Raw genomic sequence first — 16,316 nt, 5'->3', positions numbered from 1 at the left:
TTTGTGACATACACTACTAGGATAAGGGTATGCTTAATGTGTGCACTGAGTAGTTTGTGTGTTCCACTTCTTTCAAAATTACTGAAGGCCTTTCCTGCCTTCCTTCTAGAAGTCTTAATGGACTTTAGAAAAATAAGAGAAGCAGTGCATAGCTGGCATTACTTTACATATAGTTGAGATTTCTCAAAAGAAATTTATAGAGACCAAGAGCTAACGATGTTTAGAACTGAAAGGGAAAGTATTTTCTGAGTGTGGTCCTGTATTGGTAAACTCATTAGAATTTGATTGTTTGAATTGTACAGGAGTATTAGTGTTTCAACAGTGGAAGAGAAAGCTTTTCATCTGTCTTCCATGCTTTACCATCCAGGTTTCTTTCATGCTTCTTTTTCCCTTTAATACATTTCACTAGGTTTGAGATGCTGAACAAGTACTTTAAATACTGCATGTCAGAATTTATTAATAAAGTAAGACTATCAAATCCTATATGGATATCCTATTATATAACCTTTAGGTTATATATGCAATTTTACCTTCCCAAAAAGCTGTAATAACTTCCCTCTTTTTTCCTCAATGACTGAGATAAATATGTTTGATCAACATGAAGTTTATCAGGCTCTTCTGGGCAGTTAAAGCAATAAAATGCAATTTTAATGTGAATGCTGCCATGGTTGGTGCTGTATGAAGTGTAGGGAATAATTCTGAAGTTTTAGGAGTTTCTTTCAAAATAAGGGGGAAAAAAATCCTCCTTTTTTTTCCCCAAGAAACTTTTTTATTTAAATTTTGATAATGAGTTTCCAAATGGTTGATATACAGTATTCATCAGTGTTCATCGAACAGTATAATTGCATACTAGAGATGTTGAGTATCAGTGAAATAAGTGATTTTTATTACTCTTATAATTTAAGAGAAACTTTCTTGTTTGAGATCCTAGAGTTTCAGTGGAAGACTGTTGACTGTTTTGAGTATGGTCAGACTTCCTATTTAAAAGAAAACCTCTTTCAACTACAGAATGCATATGTCTGAAATGCAGCATGCTATTAAAACAATACTAAGTTTACAAAGTGTAGAATATTACATGCTAGAATTTTTATTTGTTCCTTTCTTTATGTGCATTCTGTAGTTTTTTAACCCCAGACAATTCTTTGTCCTAGGCTCCATACTGTTCAAGTAGCTATTCACTAAATCTTTTTATCCTTGAATTCTGTCTTGCCTAGTTTCAGGCATTATTTAATGCATCCTTGCACAAATACAAAGTGTGTGTCACCCTAACTACTCCTCAAAGTTCCCTGAATTCACTTTCATAATAAAGCTGAGCAAGTTGGTGTGGTGGTACTTTTACTTGCAGCTGAAGGCCAAGGTGTAGAGGAAGCCCAGAGTTATTTAAATGTCAGTTTTGTAGAAACATAGTACCTCTCAGGGCTTCAGAAAATACTGAAAATGCAAACATTTACAGGCTGGTAGGAGAGAAGGAACCTGCGCTGAAAATGAAAGCCTTAGTTAGGCTTTGAAGAATTGGAAGTACAGTCCTTACCCGTGTTGAAAACTGGTCTGACAGAATCTGTGCACAGTTAAATCCACCTGGATTTTTTAAAGCCATGAGCCATAATTTTGGAGAACTATTACATGCTTTATAAAAGAATGTGTTTTTCTCCCCCTTAAGAAATGTTCTGGCTAATACATTTTAAAAAATGCATCTTGATTGAATTTTCAATTCAGAAGAGTTAATACTTGTATTGTATTTGGCTTTCTTAGTCTCTCTGCTCATGTTTTTTAAACTCTTGAGCCTTAGACATGCAGGTTATGATGTCATGGTCACTTTAGGCTGATCTAAGACAATGTTGTCACTGAAAGGGGTTGTTACTTCAGTATCCTGTTTGCATCCCTTGTGCCAGCCTGCATTACTCCCATGGCTTTACAGGCAGAGTAGGATCAGGAAACTGATGTAATTCAGAACCAAGTAAAAAATAAACAGAATTATTTTCTCAGTAGACTTGATGTGTGTCAACACAGGCAGCAAAGTCAGCACAGTAGAAGGAATGGAAATATGAGAAGGAGGAGAATTGTTCCTCTTGGTATCAACCTGAGGACTTAAAAGAGAATTCTTTCCTCTATTTTAAACTAATTTGTAACTGGGGAGGGTGGAGTGTGGGGTGGAAGAGTGAGTACAAATTGTGTACCACTTTGTTTCCCAGTTTTTGTGCTACACAGTCTTAAGTCATTAGTATATTTACAAGTTGCATCAAATCTATCCTGAGAACTGTTTCAAAGGAAATGAGTGTATAAGGATTGTGAAAGTTGTATTATGTAGAGAGATTTTTTTGAGCATTTTTTTGTCTTTGTATGGAATCTGTTTACTTTGTGTTTTTATCTACTCTGAAATTTACTGTTTTTCAAAAAAGGAGGTGTTAATTCATAGGGTTCATGGTCGTGCAGTGTATTCAGGGGGTATTTTTGACACTTGTCACTGCTCAGTTGAAGACTGAAGGAAGCAAGCTGATTAATTTAGAGAGCTGATTTTCGGTGATCTCATTCTTGGTTTTGTATTGAAGGTCTTGATGACTAAGTATTCCTCAAGTCTAAATTGATTTTTTGTGGTTCTAAAGATCGAGCTCTTCTGCACAGCTACCTTCTGTTGTGTTTTAATCATGTGATGGTTAAATTGAGAAAAAGTAATAAATCCCAAAATCAGAAAACATGTATACAAACAATTACAGAAAGCAATTCTGAAAGAAGTCTGATAATATTGACAAAAAATGTCAGAGCCTTAACTGCAAAGTGTCTTGTGTGGTAAGCTTTCTGTTCAACCTATTGGACTCTTCAAAGATTGTTATAAATACTATTGTACATAAAAGTGTTTTTAAGCTCTTTTTATTAAACAAATTTTGGGGGTCTTATTACGTTTTTTTAAAATTTTATTTTTATACCATTATGCTGTAGTATATTAATTCTCAAGATCATGTAGCTCATTAAATTGTTTGGTTGAAAAGTATGATATCTAGGCAATACCTTTTAAGTATGGAGACTTGATTCCGTGTGGCCAAATACTCCAGAAGCATTTCCATGAGGAAGAAGTTTGGCTGTGAGCATTTAGGTACCAAATGCCTCAGTCTGTGTAGGTTACAAGTACTTTGTTTTTCTCTGATTTCAATTTCTTATTTCAATGAGGTTGAAATAAGGCTCAACAGTTGCGGCTAAGATTTGTCAAACAGTTACAAAAAGGTGCTGGCCAGTGGAAGGAAAGTAAAGGGGAGAAGCCCATCATTTACAGAAGACCTTAATTTTGGAAAGAGTTGAGAGATGCATTCAAGTCAAAGGATATAGGAGCTTTCGTAACCCTCATTAGATACCTGCAAAAGTAGTTCTGAGTTTATTTTTTTAGATGGAGTCTGTGGGCAACTTCCCACAGTAACTTCCAAATGTTTGTTGTATGCTGTTGTTCATGTGTGCAAGTAACATATTTTTTAAAAAACCCATGTTTGTAACTCTTTAGGGTGTGCTGTGGAACAGCTGTGCATTGACTAGTGGAAATTGGGATAGTATGTTAGGCTTGTGAAATTGGTCAGGTGCTGCCCTAGGTACTAGAGGAGTGGAAATTACTTGTAATTGTAGTTTTCTGCAGAAGGCTGTTAACTTTTTTTTTTTTATTAGAGTAATTTTTGGAGTGTTTTTTAGAATTTAGCGTACTTGCAGTTGAGTACGGTTTGTTGGTTTTGCTGATTCTGGATCTTGTTCTTTACCTTTTATCTTTACATATCTGTGCAATCAGTACAGTCTGGGTATGTTCGGGGCTTTTTGGTGTTGAGTTGGTGTTGTTTCCTCCCCAGCCCCTTACCATACACTTTGGTTCCTTATTGTTTCCCACCAAGTGACAGTGGTTACTTGAGTGCTTTCGTGACACACTTTTAACTGAAATACTCATAACTGCCTTGTTCTCAGGATTTTAATTAATCTCTAGGGGTTTTAATTCATTGAATCTGTAGCGAGCTTATGCAAGGTAAAGGAACATATTTTAATTTGGCTCACCATTAAGTAGAAGGCCAGAGTGGCTAAAATCAGGGCTGATGTGTGAAGTCTTACATGGTGATATGACTCAGGCTCAAGAAAGGAGCAATGCAAGAATGCTGTCACCCTGGTGAGACTGTTTCAGGCTGTAGCCACTGAGTAATGAGAATGTGCAACCTCACCCTTTACAAAAATCTTCACGGATAGATTAGGTGCTGATTATAGCACTTCCTCCCTCCCCCCCATGCCTCCTTTAGTAATGAAATGGTGGTGGTGTTCTTGAGCTCAGTAGAGTAACATGGTCTCTACTTTACTTTCCTTATTCTAAATCCTTCTTCCAGGAAATTTTATATTGAATCTAGTACTGAATTGGCTATGCAATGACTTCAGTCAATTTAAAGTCATAGAGAGGATGAATAAGTTTTTGTTATGATGTTCCTGTAATGATCCAATCCACGAGTGTCATTAACTATTTTGATTTTTATATTCCCATCTGCTAATTCCCTTGTCTTCCCTAGGATTTTGTCTTGCAAAAATTAAACACAAGTCCTTTCACTTTGTAGTGAAGAGACTACTTTTTTCTTCAACAAAGTTACTGTCTTTATTTGTCAACTATAATTTTTTGTGGTAGTTGAGATGGCTTCTATGTTCTGCTGAATCTATGATCATCTACTAGGTTAGCAGGCAAGTAGGAATCTTCCTTGCTTCTTTTTAAATTAAGTGGGTAGTATGACTGATGCTTTGAAAAAAAAAATAATTTTTCATCATATAGAGCAGCACACTGAACCGATTTGTCCCTTGATATTCTAACATTTATGTGCTTTAAGTAGTAACATGTGAATCGATAAAAGTTGTTTCCTGTATAATGGATTTGTAAATTCTGTATTTGAATTTATGTAATAATTTATTAATCTGTTCAGTATAGTGGCATTAAAGGCAAATTTTCTAATTGCAGTGTACCTAATTTAATATGGCTTTTGGTATGGAACAAAATGTATAATAGAACTTATGCTAACAATACTGTAAGGATAAAAGTGTGTGCATATATCAAAATGTTTCATATGATTGGTGTTTGTGGCTTCTTGTAGAGTTACTATACAGACTTTAGTACCTATTCGCCTTGAACAGAAAATAATACTCAATGTTTAGTGTAGAATTACTTTTGTTGTTACTAAGTTACTGAAATAATTTATGCAAAACATAAATTTTTTCTTTTTCCTTTTTCTTTTCTTTCTTATGTGACAGATTTTGTTGCTTTATTTTGGGTACAGAAAGGAATAAAATATGTTTTTGCTTTTTTTTGTGTGTTTTCAGGCTCGGATAGCATTTTTACAAGGGGAAAGAAAGGGCCAAGAAAATTTGAAGAAAGATTTAGTGAGAAGAATAAAAATGTTAGAATATGCATTAAAACAAGAAAGGTAGGTATACAGATTATTTAGGTTTTTTTCTGACCTGAAAAACTTAATAGACTGAGATGAATTCCCTCACATTCACAAGTGAATTCACAACTGTCTTTATTAGATAATTCTGATTTACTTTAAGTGAACTGTCTTTAAGGTAGGTTGTCTTCACCTTGTGTTTTCTAACAAACCTTAGTGTTTTCTTTAATAAAAAGTTGCATAATGTTCAAAATGTTTGGACTTGTGTCTTCAGTAGACAAATTGGACAGTTTCCCTTTCCTGGGTTGGAGTTATGATATCCTAAGTAAGAATGAACATACCCAAAGGATTCATACTTTATTACTATACCTTTGTTTGTGCTTCAGTTGTAGTGAACTGGAAAGGATGAAAAATACTACTGTCCTGATCCCTTTCAACTATGTTGTATGTGTTGCATGATGAAAACTGTATTTTGTGAAGGAACAAAATACTTTAATTTTTTTTTTTCATTTTCAAGTAATTTTCATGTGGTAGATGCTTGTATATTTAGCCTCACTAGGTGTGTTTCCTTAGCATTAATTTCCTGCTTAAAAGATTAAAATTCCATTCAGCCTGTACAGGCTAATGTCCTTCAAACCCACATGTTCTTTTGTTTCCTTGTTATTTGGTTTAACCAAAATTGGTAGTTAATTTTGTAAAATCATTTGCGAAATAATCTTGTTGAGTGCCTATACTTACAATAAAGGACTCAGTTCTTATTTTTAGTTTTATCTTGCTCCTAAAAAGTAGCTGAGTCCAATGGTGAAACATCTTGACAATCAGGCAACAAAATATGTGATCTTTATTATTTGTGTATTTTGATTTTGGGGGAACATTCCTGCCAGAGTAAACTTAAAATTTTGTTGCAAAATGTAGTGAGGTTTCACCTGGATATTTTTGAGTTTGTTGTTTAAGTGTAAGTATGTCTAAATATATTTTACATTATGGATCACTATTATGAGTAAGGGACTGTGCAGAAATAAGTTTCAGTAGTTTTCATATTAAAACCTAATGTTTTGGCAAGACGGCTTTATTCCTCTTTGTGAGGTGTCCGGTATGGAGGTGCTTCAGAAGACAGTGTATATTCGTACAGAAAGCCATTTCAGCACATCATACATTTTCTGGTGAAGTAATAGGCAGAAAGGATCTATTACTTCATGCAGCCCTGTCCTTTTAGTGGAAAGTAACTCAAGGTTTCCAGGCAGTGTATGACTAAAAGTAGCATTGTCATATCCTACAGGTAATGTACAAGTCACTCTGGGTTCAAGGCAGATGAAAGGTATGCAGGGTCTTGGGGTGTAAAGAACACTGAGCATATCAAAGAAATAATGTGCTATTATGGCAGATATAGGTGTCTTGCATGCAAGTGACTTTCTGAGGTTGAAGGAAAAGGTTTTGCTTATTTTGGCAGTAATGAACTGTGTACTGCACAGGGACTTTTTGCAAATGTACATGAAAAAGCAGTGAGAATTGCCTGTTTATTGAGATAAATCAGAGGCACTGAATTTCACCTGGAGCAAGAAGGCATCCTGTAACACAATGCACAATTTGAAGTTGAATGGCTTTGGTGAAACCTCATTACTTTCCTGCAATGAAGCTGCCTTTATAGTCTTCCCATGAAATTCTAAAATTCATCTGGTGGATAAGAAACTTGTAAACATGTACAGCAGAAGAATAACAGCAGGAAAATACTGTTTGCTTTAGTTCTTGTGGCTACTGGGTGCAATCCAACACTGCAGTAGTTTTCAAGAGGAAGATCCTGGCTTAAGTTCCAGCCGTAATACTCATGAAGATTGCTACAAGTGGGAATTGAAACTTGAGTTGAGTGGTGAATGTGTGGGAGGCAACGAGGAAGCTACAAATGCCCAGTAGTTTGAGGGGATCTAACTGTGAAAATATGATGGATTGAGTAATTGAAAGCAAGCAGGTACTGACTTGCCAGTAAATCAGCCAAGAATGATACTGTTGGTTTCTTGCTTGTCGAACTTGGCCCCTGAGTCAAGAATCACAACTAATGAAAATACACCATCTCCAAAGCAAAATGAACTCTGAGAATTTCAGACCTGAAGATTGTTGACAGCAAATTTCAGTGTTGCACCTGATTCCCCACACTCTTTTCTTGTTGCTAACTCCTGATGTCATAAGAAAGTTTCATGCAGTGAATTACCAATTAGAGAGAGTCAGGAATAAGCTCATTCAGACAACTGTTGTGATTTCTCAGAAAAAGATTATGAAGCAGAACATCAGTGTGTGAAGTTAAATAAGATGCAGTAGTTGTTACAAAGTAGTTTGATATTTTTAGTATTTATCTCTAGTATTATTAGTACTAGAAAGTATGCGTAATACTGCTTTAGATAAGTAAAACCTTATTTTAGCATCCTTAAATGCTTTGGTAGTTGGTAATTTTTTAGTAATAAAATTAGGTCCTATGCAGTTATGTGCATGGGGTTTCTCTGTTTATATCTAGTGTGTATTCTTTCACAGTGCTTTGCAGACCCAGCCAGATGCTGTCTGTTGTGTACTCTGAGCCACTCTACTCTGAGCTTTGTTACCATAGTGTTGTGTTTAAATTAGTGATACTTGCTGAAATTATAAAGCTGTGGCTGTATTTTGGCTTCATGGGCTTTGGGCTGGAGCTAATTTACACCCTTGCAACTGAGTGGTGTGATTCAACAATTAAATTGCAGCAAGCAGTTAAATCAAGTTAAGGTGTTGTTTCTTCTACTCTTTTTTACTCATGTAAACCTAGCCTTGGATAAGTCAACACTCCACGGACTGAAACGTTGTCTCTAGTAGAATTCAGTTACTCTGTGGTGTGGAGGAGTATTGTCACTGACTTGTCAGTGGCATTGTAGTTTGTTAGTGTTTTTTAAGATACATAGTAATGGCCCCATCAGGGAAAGGAATGGATGTATGAATATATAGTTGATTGGAATTTAATAAGATAAATTTTTGCTGTGAAATTGAAGTTGTGATGTGAAAGACAACTGGTTTAATTGCATGCAGCAATATTTTGTCTTATTTATAGTGGCTAGTCATTGATATAATTCTAGATCAGATACATCATTATCCATGCTAATGAACAATTAAAGTAGAATTTTAATTAATGTTTTGAAATTGTGACTCCAAAATGGAACAGCTGCTCCTAAATAGTATGTCCCAGCTCTAAACTGAACAAATTTAGGTTGGCTTTTAAATTATAGTACCTGATTGACTTTACTTACGAATTGAGAAAAAAATATTTTGTTGACTTTATTTAACTTGAATTATTTTCATTTTGGTTGTTTAGGGTTGCTTGGGTTTTTTACCCCACAAGTGCACAGTATTTTTTAGGGCATGTAAATCATAGTATGTGCTTGTAAAACCCCAGATTAGCTTGACAAGTTTCTTAAAGGGGTTTAGGTTGTTTTTTTTAACCTGAGGCAGGTGCATGGGAAAACGTGACAAAGGTCTCAGGAAGGAGACAACAAACTTTTACTGGCAAAATTTAGAAAACAAGGGCAAATTTTAAACCAAACATTCAAAAGAAAGCATTTCACAAGGCATTGACTTAGCAAACTCTAACCTTTCCAACTTGAAGTTAACCAGATGCATTTCAGTTGTCTTGAGCCAATAATCATTTTCTCCAGTCTCTCGCTGACCTCCTCATATTTGGAAAGCTTGGTGAAATATTGCCCTATCACAATGTGGCAGAAAGTTTTGTCTCAGTTTAAAGAGAGGACCTGAGGTAGACAGTCTAACTAGTGCAGGGATGAGCTATGAACATATTCATAAATAAAAAATATGATTCTGTTTATTTGACAGTCAGATTCAGGTCACAAAAAGTCTTCAGGAGCTTTACAATTTTTTTGTTACAATGTGATTGCCATGACATGAGGAATTTTGTCTTACTAAAAAGGGTCAGTGGTGCCATCTACTGACAGTTTGTTCTGAGACTTCCTAATTGCAATTTTAGAAGGAATTTTTGTAGTCTAGAAAAAAATCTTGGCCATCAAATATATAAGACACCATTTGAGATGTTCCTGTACTTTCAGTTTGAAAACACTTGAAATAGTGTCTCAGGCATTGGAGAATTTTTTTTTTTTGAATCCTTGATTTTGTTCAGCATGTGTTCCATTATGTGTCTTTACTTGAGAAGTTTCATATTCAGGGTCAGTTTTTATGATTGATGGGAGCTAAGTGTTGTTTGGTTATTCTTGAACCTTTCATCAAGTGTTTCATTTAGAGTGGTAGACAACTGTATTGCTTACAGGAGTCTTTAAAATATGGCTGCTAATATTTTTATGGAGATTTTTCGCTTTGGCTCTACTGCAGAATGCAGAGAAAGAGCTCTTCTTTAACTTGAGATTTTGAGGTTTTTTGCAAAGGATCAAAGGTAAAAGTCAAACTGTGAAAGATCATTGATAAAGTTTGAGATTTGCAGGATATAGGTAGTTCAGATGAGATCCCTGGTTGTAAAGGGAGCTGAAGATATTTTGATAGGCTACTTGGGCAGAGGATAAGATTTTGAAGGCTCATGCGTACTTTCATGGAAATATCACCAAGACCAGTATTTTACAAAGTCCTGGCGTTTTGCCAATTGATGGGCTTGTGGAATCGACACAGACACCAGTGGAAGGAATGGTTTTGTTTTACTATTAATATTGAGGCAACACAGTCATAAGAGGATACATTAGATAAAACAATAAGCATATTGCTCATTCAGCTTTAGCAACTAGCAAATATAAGCCAGGTAATATATCTAATCATTACTGTATGAGAAAGACAATAGTGATTGAGAAAGCTGCATCATCAATTGCCTAAATAATTGACTGTCATCCAGAGTCGCAATCCTTTTGCAGTGAGGACGTGGAGAAGCCTTCTCAGTAATTGGAAAAATCCTGTGTGATGTGTGTCCACTCATAAGTGAGGTCTCAGGTTCACCCAAAAAGGGGCCCAGTTTTTATAGGCCCAAATCAACAAGTCCAAATGACTTTGACTCCGGACTTTTGTGCAGAAAACATCTGCTTCTGATGATATGCTTCCCAGCCAGAGCCCAGACCATGGCTGGGAGGCTTTTTGCCTAAAATATTCCACTAACAGGTCTCTAGGGATGTAGGTTGGGAGGATTCCTCCTACTAACAAGCCTTTAGGGACGTTAGTTGGGAGAATTTCTTAATATATCTTACAAAAGGTTATGTGGATGTCTGTACAACAGCCAGTTTGGCATTAAGAATAACTAATATAAATATTTTGATAATCTATTTTTAACTAAAGAACCTTGATGGTATTAATCACATTATGCTTAAGATTCATCTTGTAAGTCAACTCAGGCGTAGGCCTGCTGTTCAGGCCTTAGCATATCAGATGCAGAAGGAGAGATTAGGGTTAGGGAATCAGAGGTCAGAAGATGGGAAGGACTGAGGCACATTTGCTAAGTGGACTAAGTAGAAATTGGAAGCTAAGCCTCCAATGAGAAGGAGAAAATCTGGAAGAGAATATGGGTGATGGGAGAAACAGTCACTCTAAAATGGTTCTTCAGAGGGATAAGTGTCATAAGCAAAGAGCAGGAGAGAAATTGAAATGGAAATTGAAAGTGGCAGATAGGCAGGAACCCCAAATAAGAGGTTCATTCATTGTAGTGTGATTGGCTACCTATGGCAGTGGTACAGCTGGAAAAATTTTTTCTGCTAAGTTCTTGAACCTGCTGGTTTTTGAATGGTTCTCTTATTAGCTGATACACAGGAAAAATCCCACATTCTTGGAGAATGCACTAAACTCTTGTCTGTAAAAGTTACTTGATAATTGTGAATAGTTGTCAAAATACTATGTCAAAACTGTGTTCTTGAAATACTAGAAATAATTGTTTGATGCAAGGATTATTAGAACAGTTCTAGCTGGATTAATTGTACTATGTTGGTGTGGTTGCTTTGAATGGGAACAGTAGAATGTTTTGAGTTGATCAAAGTCTTGTCTACTAATTTGATAAACATCTGCATACTTTTTCAGGGCAAAATATCATAAATTAAAATATGGCACAGAATTGAACCAAGGTGACTTGAAAATGCCAACTTTTGAATCAGGTAACTTTTTTACAATACGTTTTTGTCTGTTTAATTTATTGCAGTTTTCTTCTCCAAATCTCCCTCTTAGAGCTGTTAGAGGGAATACATTTAGGAATGTTGGAATGTGGGGGGTAAATATTTTTAATCTGGAAATCAAAATTAATAAATCTTTTTTTTTTCATGAAGGAGCTCTGAATGTTTTTATCTTAAATCAAGGAAAAGACTCCAAAGAAGAAAAAAACAGGCTATCCTTATTGCTTTTCTGGGGTGCATCTGATTTTGTAGTTGTAGTTATCAAGTTGATAATACCAGTTTTGCTCTTCATAGTATTGCAGTTGGAGGAAAGCATTTCTTCCAACAATGCTGGGCTTTAATAAGTAGAATTGCATTTGACTTCTTTTGAAGTGTTGGTCTTTGGGAAGTCTTGCACCCTGTATTTGTATAGTGTGCCTTAAAATTGTGGTCTACAGATTTTTATGCCACCCCCTCCATTTTTCCCCCCGCTTCTGTTTTGCAAGTACCGCATTTTGGGTACATTTATACACAGTTGAAACTAGAGATCATGATGCATATTTTGGACTTGGTGGGAATTTTTGTTTGTGCCTAAAAGCAGTGTAAGTTAGATGTTAATTATGACATCGTGTCTTTCAGAAGATACCAAAGATACAGAGGTTCCTGCAGTACCTCAGAATAGCCAATTGACCTGGAAGCAAGGCAGACAGTTACTGCGACAGTAAGTAACATTGTTGGATATTGGTGTATTCATTCCTTTCTTTGCAGTTTGAGGAGGTCTGTGAAACAGAGTAACTGAAGTGGGCAAATAGTCATTTGTTGTTCAGGACCTTAGAATCCTGAGCTTTAAGCTGTACATATTAAGGTTTTCCATGTGAGATGGATTGCGAAGCTTATTTTTCCTTAAATGATACAGCAGTGGCATTCATTTTTAACGGTGAATACTAAGTTTCCTTTTTCATCAAATATCCTTTCCTCTTTCTTTCTTTTAATATTATCTAGGTATCTTCAGGAAGTAGGTTATACAGATACAATATTGGATGTACGCTCCCAGCGGGTAAGGTCTTTGCTTGGGCTCTCCAATTCAGAGCCAAATGGTTCAGTAGAGACGAAGAACTTAGAACAAATCCTGAATGGGGGTGAATCTCCTTCATCAAAACAAAAGGGACAGGAAATCAAAAGGTATGTGAAGAGATAAGAAATGCATAAAGTTTGTTTTGCTTAGTCGTGGATATGTACTGGTCAGTTCACATTGAACTTTCAGCTGGAGAGTCTGTGAACGCCTGTGAGTGTAGCTGACCACAAATGATTATGAACTTAACTGAAATTGATTATACATAAGAACATATACCTATTACATACATGTATGTATACTAGCATGATATAAAGGAAGTTATGCTGAATTAGGTAATATAATCACTTTGGAGTTGTTATTTTAAGGAAAGAGTCTGTTGAGTGATGCTTTTGTAGTAAAGACTTAAGCAGATGTAGAAACTTCTTCATTCAGCGATTTCGTGTTTTGCTGGTTTTAAAGCTCTTAAGCTGTCAGGTAGAAATTTTGTTTAACCTGGCTAATCTTCCAAATCTCTTCAGCAAGTAAAATGGATTCTCTCTTAATGTTTTTATTTATATAGGAATTCTGGTGATGTTCTTGAAACATTCAATTTCTTAGAAAACGCGGATGATAGTGATGAAGAAGAGGAGAATGACATGATAGAAGATATTGCAGAAGGAAAAGAAAAGCATCGGATAAATAAGAAACACAAAGTAAAAGATACTTTTTTTTCAATAGATCTGAAATTCCCTTTTAAAAAAATTTTTTCTCTGAAGATGATAAAAATATTATTAAACAATATAAAATAAACAAATAAAATACTATTAAATTAGAAGTATTAAATATGTCAAAGTGTTCATTGCACTTCTATGTAAATGGATTATACACAGATGCATTACTAATAAATATGGTGGTTTACTTAATACATTACATTGCAAACTTCAACTAACCAAGCTGTTTGCAAATATGAATTAATTGATGAATTGGCCATTTTATCTTCTTTGCGTACTTGGAGTCCCTTTGTGAGACAAATTTAGCACAATACAATGTGCATCCATTCTGAATTTTGAACAAGGTAGAAACACTTCCTTAGAGGAAGTTATGTAATGTGAAAAAAAATTGTTTCCATATCAAATACATGTTTAATTCTATCTTCTAGGCAGTTTTTTACTAAATATATTAAGAACCTCGCAGAGACTTGTCTCAAATAACCTTTTGCTTAAGGTTCTATTAATTGTGTTCTGTTTGTGTCTAGTTTTCCATTCTGTGGGCAGCTTTCTAGGTAGGATAGGTTGTGTTTACCTGTCCCATTTTAATTGTTTCTCCTGTAATGAATCCCCGTATTTGGGATTTCTTTATTTAAAGATATTGATTTATGAATATTGTACTAACAGTTTTGTTACTTTTTGCTCAGAACAGTATTCTGTAGCATGATGACCCTCTGGCTGCATTGTATTTTCCTAAACAGTTGGCAGTATGTGCTTGGCTTGATGCTAGTCTTAAATCTCCCAAACTGATTTGTCAGGAAGGGGTTTTCAACATACCTTGGAATTCTGGTAAAGAGATTAGTTGAGCATTGAGTTAAATCCCTTTTTTTCTTTAAAAAGTCTGATGAAAATATTGCCAAGTAAATCTCTAAGCATATATGAAGCTCTTACACTCACTTTTTGACTTTTGATAAAGCTTGTTTATTTTTTTTTAATAGAAAGCAAAAGGATCATTTTTAGTTATCTTTAGAAAAATAATCTCTTTCTGCAAAAGTAAGAACATTGTGCAAATAACCACATATGGAAAATTTCATCACCTGAAAAGTGAAATAAAACTTTTCACTGATGCCTGAGTACAGGGTTTGTTGATTTGGTTTAAGGTGAAGATATGGTTAGAAATAGTAAAAAGACAGTTTTCTTAAAATATTCTATGTTCCAAGCTTATGCATAACACTGAAATAGAACTGGAAAGCAGAAAGAAAGAAAGGCTTCTGGACCAGTAGAAAGCATAGTAAGCTTTCTCTGCAGAGCTATTAATAAGGAAAGAAAATCAACAGTTTTCTAATTGTTATGCATTAAATAAAAAACTGAAGACTGGATTGTATGGGATTTTTGTTGCTAAAACAACAGAAGTGTCAGTGTTCTTTTTATTTCCTAATGTTCACTAGACTGCACTGCTCTCTTTTGTTTTGATAAGCCAACTGAGATCTAAGTTTCTTATTCTGCATTGCAAATTGAAAAATGTTTTTCCCTGAAACACATTACTCAGTATGAATAGCCTATGTATCTTCTAACCTAAATGACTAGAAAATCTGTTTATGATTCAAATGTAGGAAAATATTTGTCTTCTTTCAGATTGGTAATGAAGGTTTAGCTGCTGACCTTACAGATGACCCTGATACTGAGGAAGCTTTGAAAGAATTTGACTTTTTAGTGACAGCTGAAGATGGTGAGGGAGCTGGAGAAGCTCGAAGTTCAGGAGATGGAACAGAGTGGGGTAAGACACTAATAAAAGCATTTAAAAATAAGGGAATATACTTCTCAGTGATAGTTCCTAAGAGTTCAGTAATACCTACTAAAATGGTGTGGATGTGTGGATGAATGTGATGATCAAACATTGATGCTAAGAAAATTATATATTGTATGGTGAAATACATATATATATATATATGGTGTTGTAGGTGCTGCAAGTACAATTATATTTGTTTCAGGTTTTGTTTTTGATTTCAAAACTAATAGGAAAATATTTTCTTTCTTAGATAAGAAAGGCTAGGATTCTGAATGGTTTTATACCTGGATTAAATTTGGTTTCAAATACAGTTTTCTTTTTTTCCTATTTTTTTCTTATCAGGATCTTCAAACTTTTTGTACCTAAGTTAAATTAATTTCTTCTCTGTACTTGAGAAATGGACAATGAATTCTTTTATTTTTCTGTCTGAGATTTTTAGATGCTGCTAATATGTCTTGTATTAGTCCAATTAAAAAAAAAAAACCAAAACCATTTCTAATAGCCCAACTTTTTTTATTAGTAATTTGTTGTGAAACAACATAGTTAAGTCAGTAACTTCTGCAACCTACATGTTTCAAAAGAGGAGATTGAAAGGAGAAAATTTGTATAGGAAAAAGAATAGTGACCCAAGTAATTGATATCTGCCTTTAAATGGGGAATTGACTATATTAATTTAATCTCAATTTAATTGATACAAGCAGTTTTGTAGTTACATACTGTAAGTCTTGAATTGTAAGCCCCAAACTGCCATTAGATATTGTTCAAGCATTTTATGTCATTGTGACAATGAAGTCATACTACAATAAACATCCCAATGAGCAAAGACAATATAAAGATTTCCAAAAATTAATGTAATAGCACATCCTCCAGGAAAATAATCCAGTCTTGATTTTGAAGGTACCAAGGATTAGGAAGCGTTCTTTCCTAAAAAATAGTATCAAAGGATTAGTCACCTTTATTTTTAAAACTCAGGGTTTTTTTCTAGTTTGAAGATGAAGCTGAACAAGTTGTTACCTTTAGTTTTGGTAAAAACTGTCTATTTTTAGTAGCATTGTAGTTGCTTGCTGTTGTTCCCTTTTGAAGTTGATGTTATTTGAACAGTTTCCTGATGATCTTTTCATTTAGGTGCACAGGCAGATTCTTGGTGTAAGATGTCTCATAGAACCTGAAGCAAGAGTTTTTGACTTTGCTTGCAACATCCCTTCAAATATACAGTGATGTAGAAAGTTGTGGTTCTAGTATCACTATTGTATAATAAAAGGCAAGATAGTTTGATCTGTTATTCATGCA

At 34.8% G+C, this 16,316-nt stretch overlaps 1 protein-coding gene across 3 annotated transcripts in view; it reads left to right on the top strand.

Annotated features, from left to right (window-relative positions):
- STRN3 (striatin 3) overlaps positions 1 to 16,316 on the top strand; it is a 61,543-nt gene that overhangs the window by 13,577 nt on the left and 31,650 nt on the right. For 2 of the 3 annotated variants that reach the window (XM_058837718.1, XM_058837735.1), the window contains exons 2-7: positions 5,317 to 5,420; positions 11,409 to 11,482; positions 12,116 to 12,197; positions 12,479 to 12,658; positions 13,111 to 13,243; positions 14,873 to 15,014. In XM_058837718.1, coding sequence (XP_058693701.1) covers positions 5,317 to 5,420; positions 11,409 to 11,482; positions 12,116 to 12,197; positions 12,479 to 12,658; positions 13,111 to 13,243; positions 14,873 to 15,014 — 715 coding nt within the window. The remainder of the gene's footprint in view (positions 1 to 5,316; positions 5,421 to 11,408; positions 11,483 to 12,115; positions 12,198 to 12,478; positions 12,659 to 13,110; positions 13,244 to 14,872; positions 15,015 to 16,316) is intronic. The other variant, XM_058837728.1, reaches the window with a different exon arrangement.

Source organism: Poecile atricapillus, chromosome 1, assembly GCF_030490865.1.
Source record: "Poecile atricapillus isolate bPoeAtr1 chromosome 1, bPoeAtr1.hap1, whole genome shotgun sequence".
NCBI lineage: Eukaryota > Metazoa > Chordata > Aves > Passeriformes > Paridae > Poecile > Poecile atricapillus.
The sequence above is the reverse complement of the archived record's forward strand: the minus strand, read 5'-3'. Positions and strand labels throughout refer to the sequence as shown.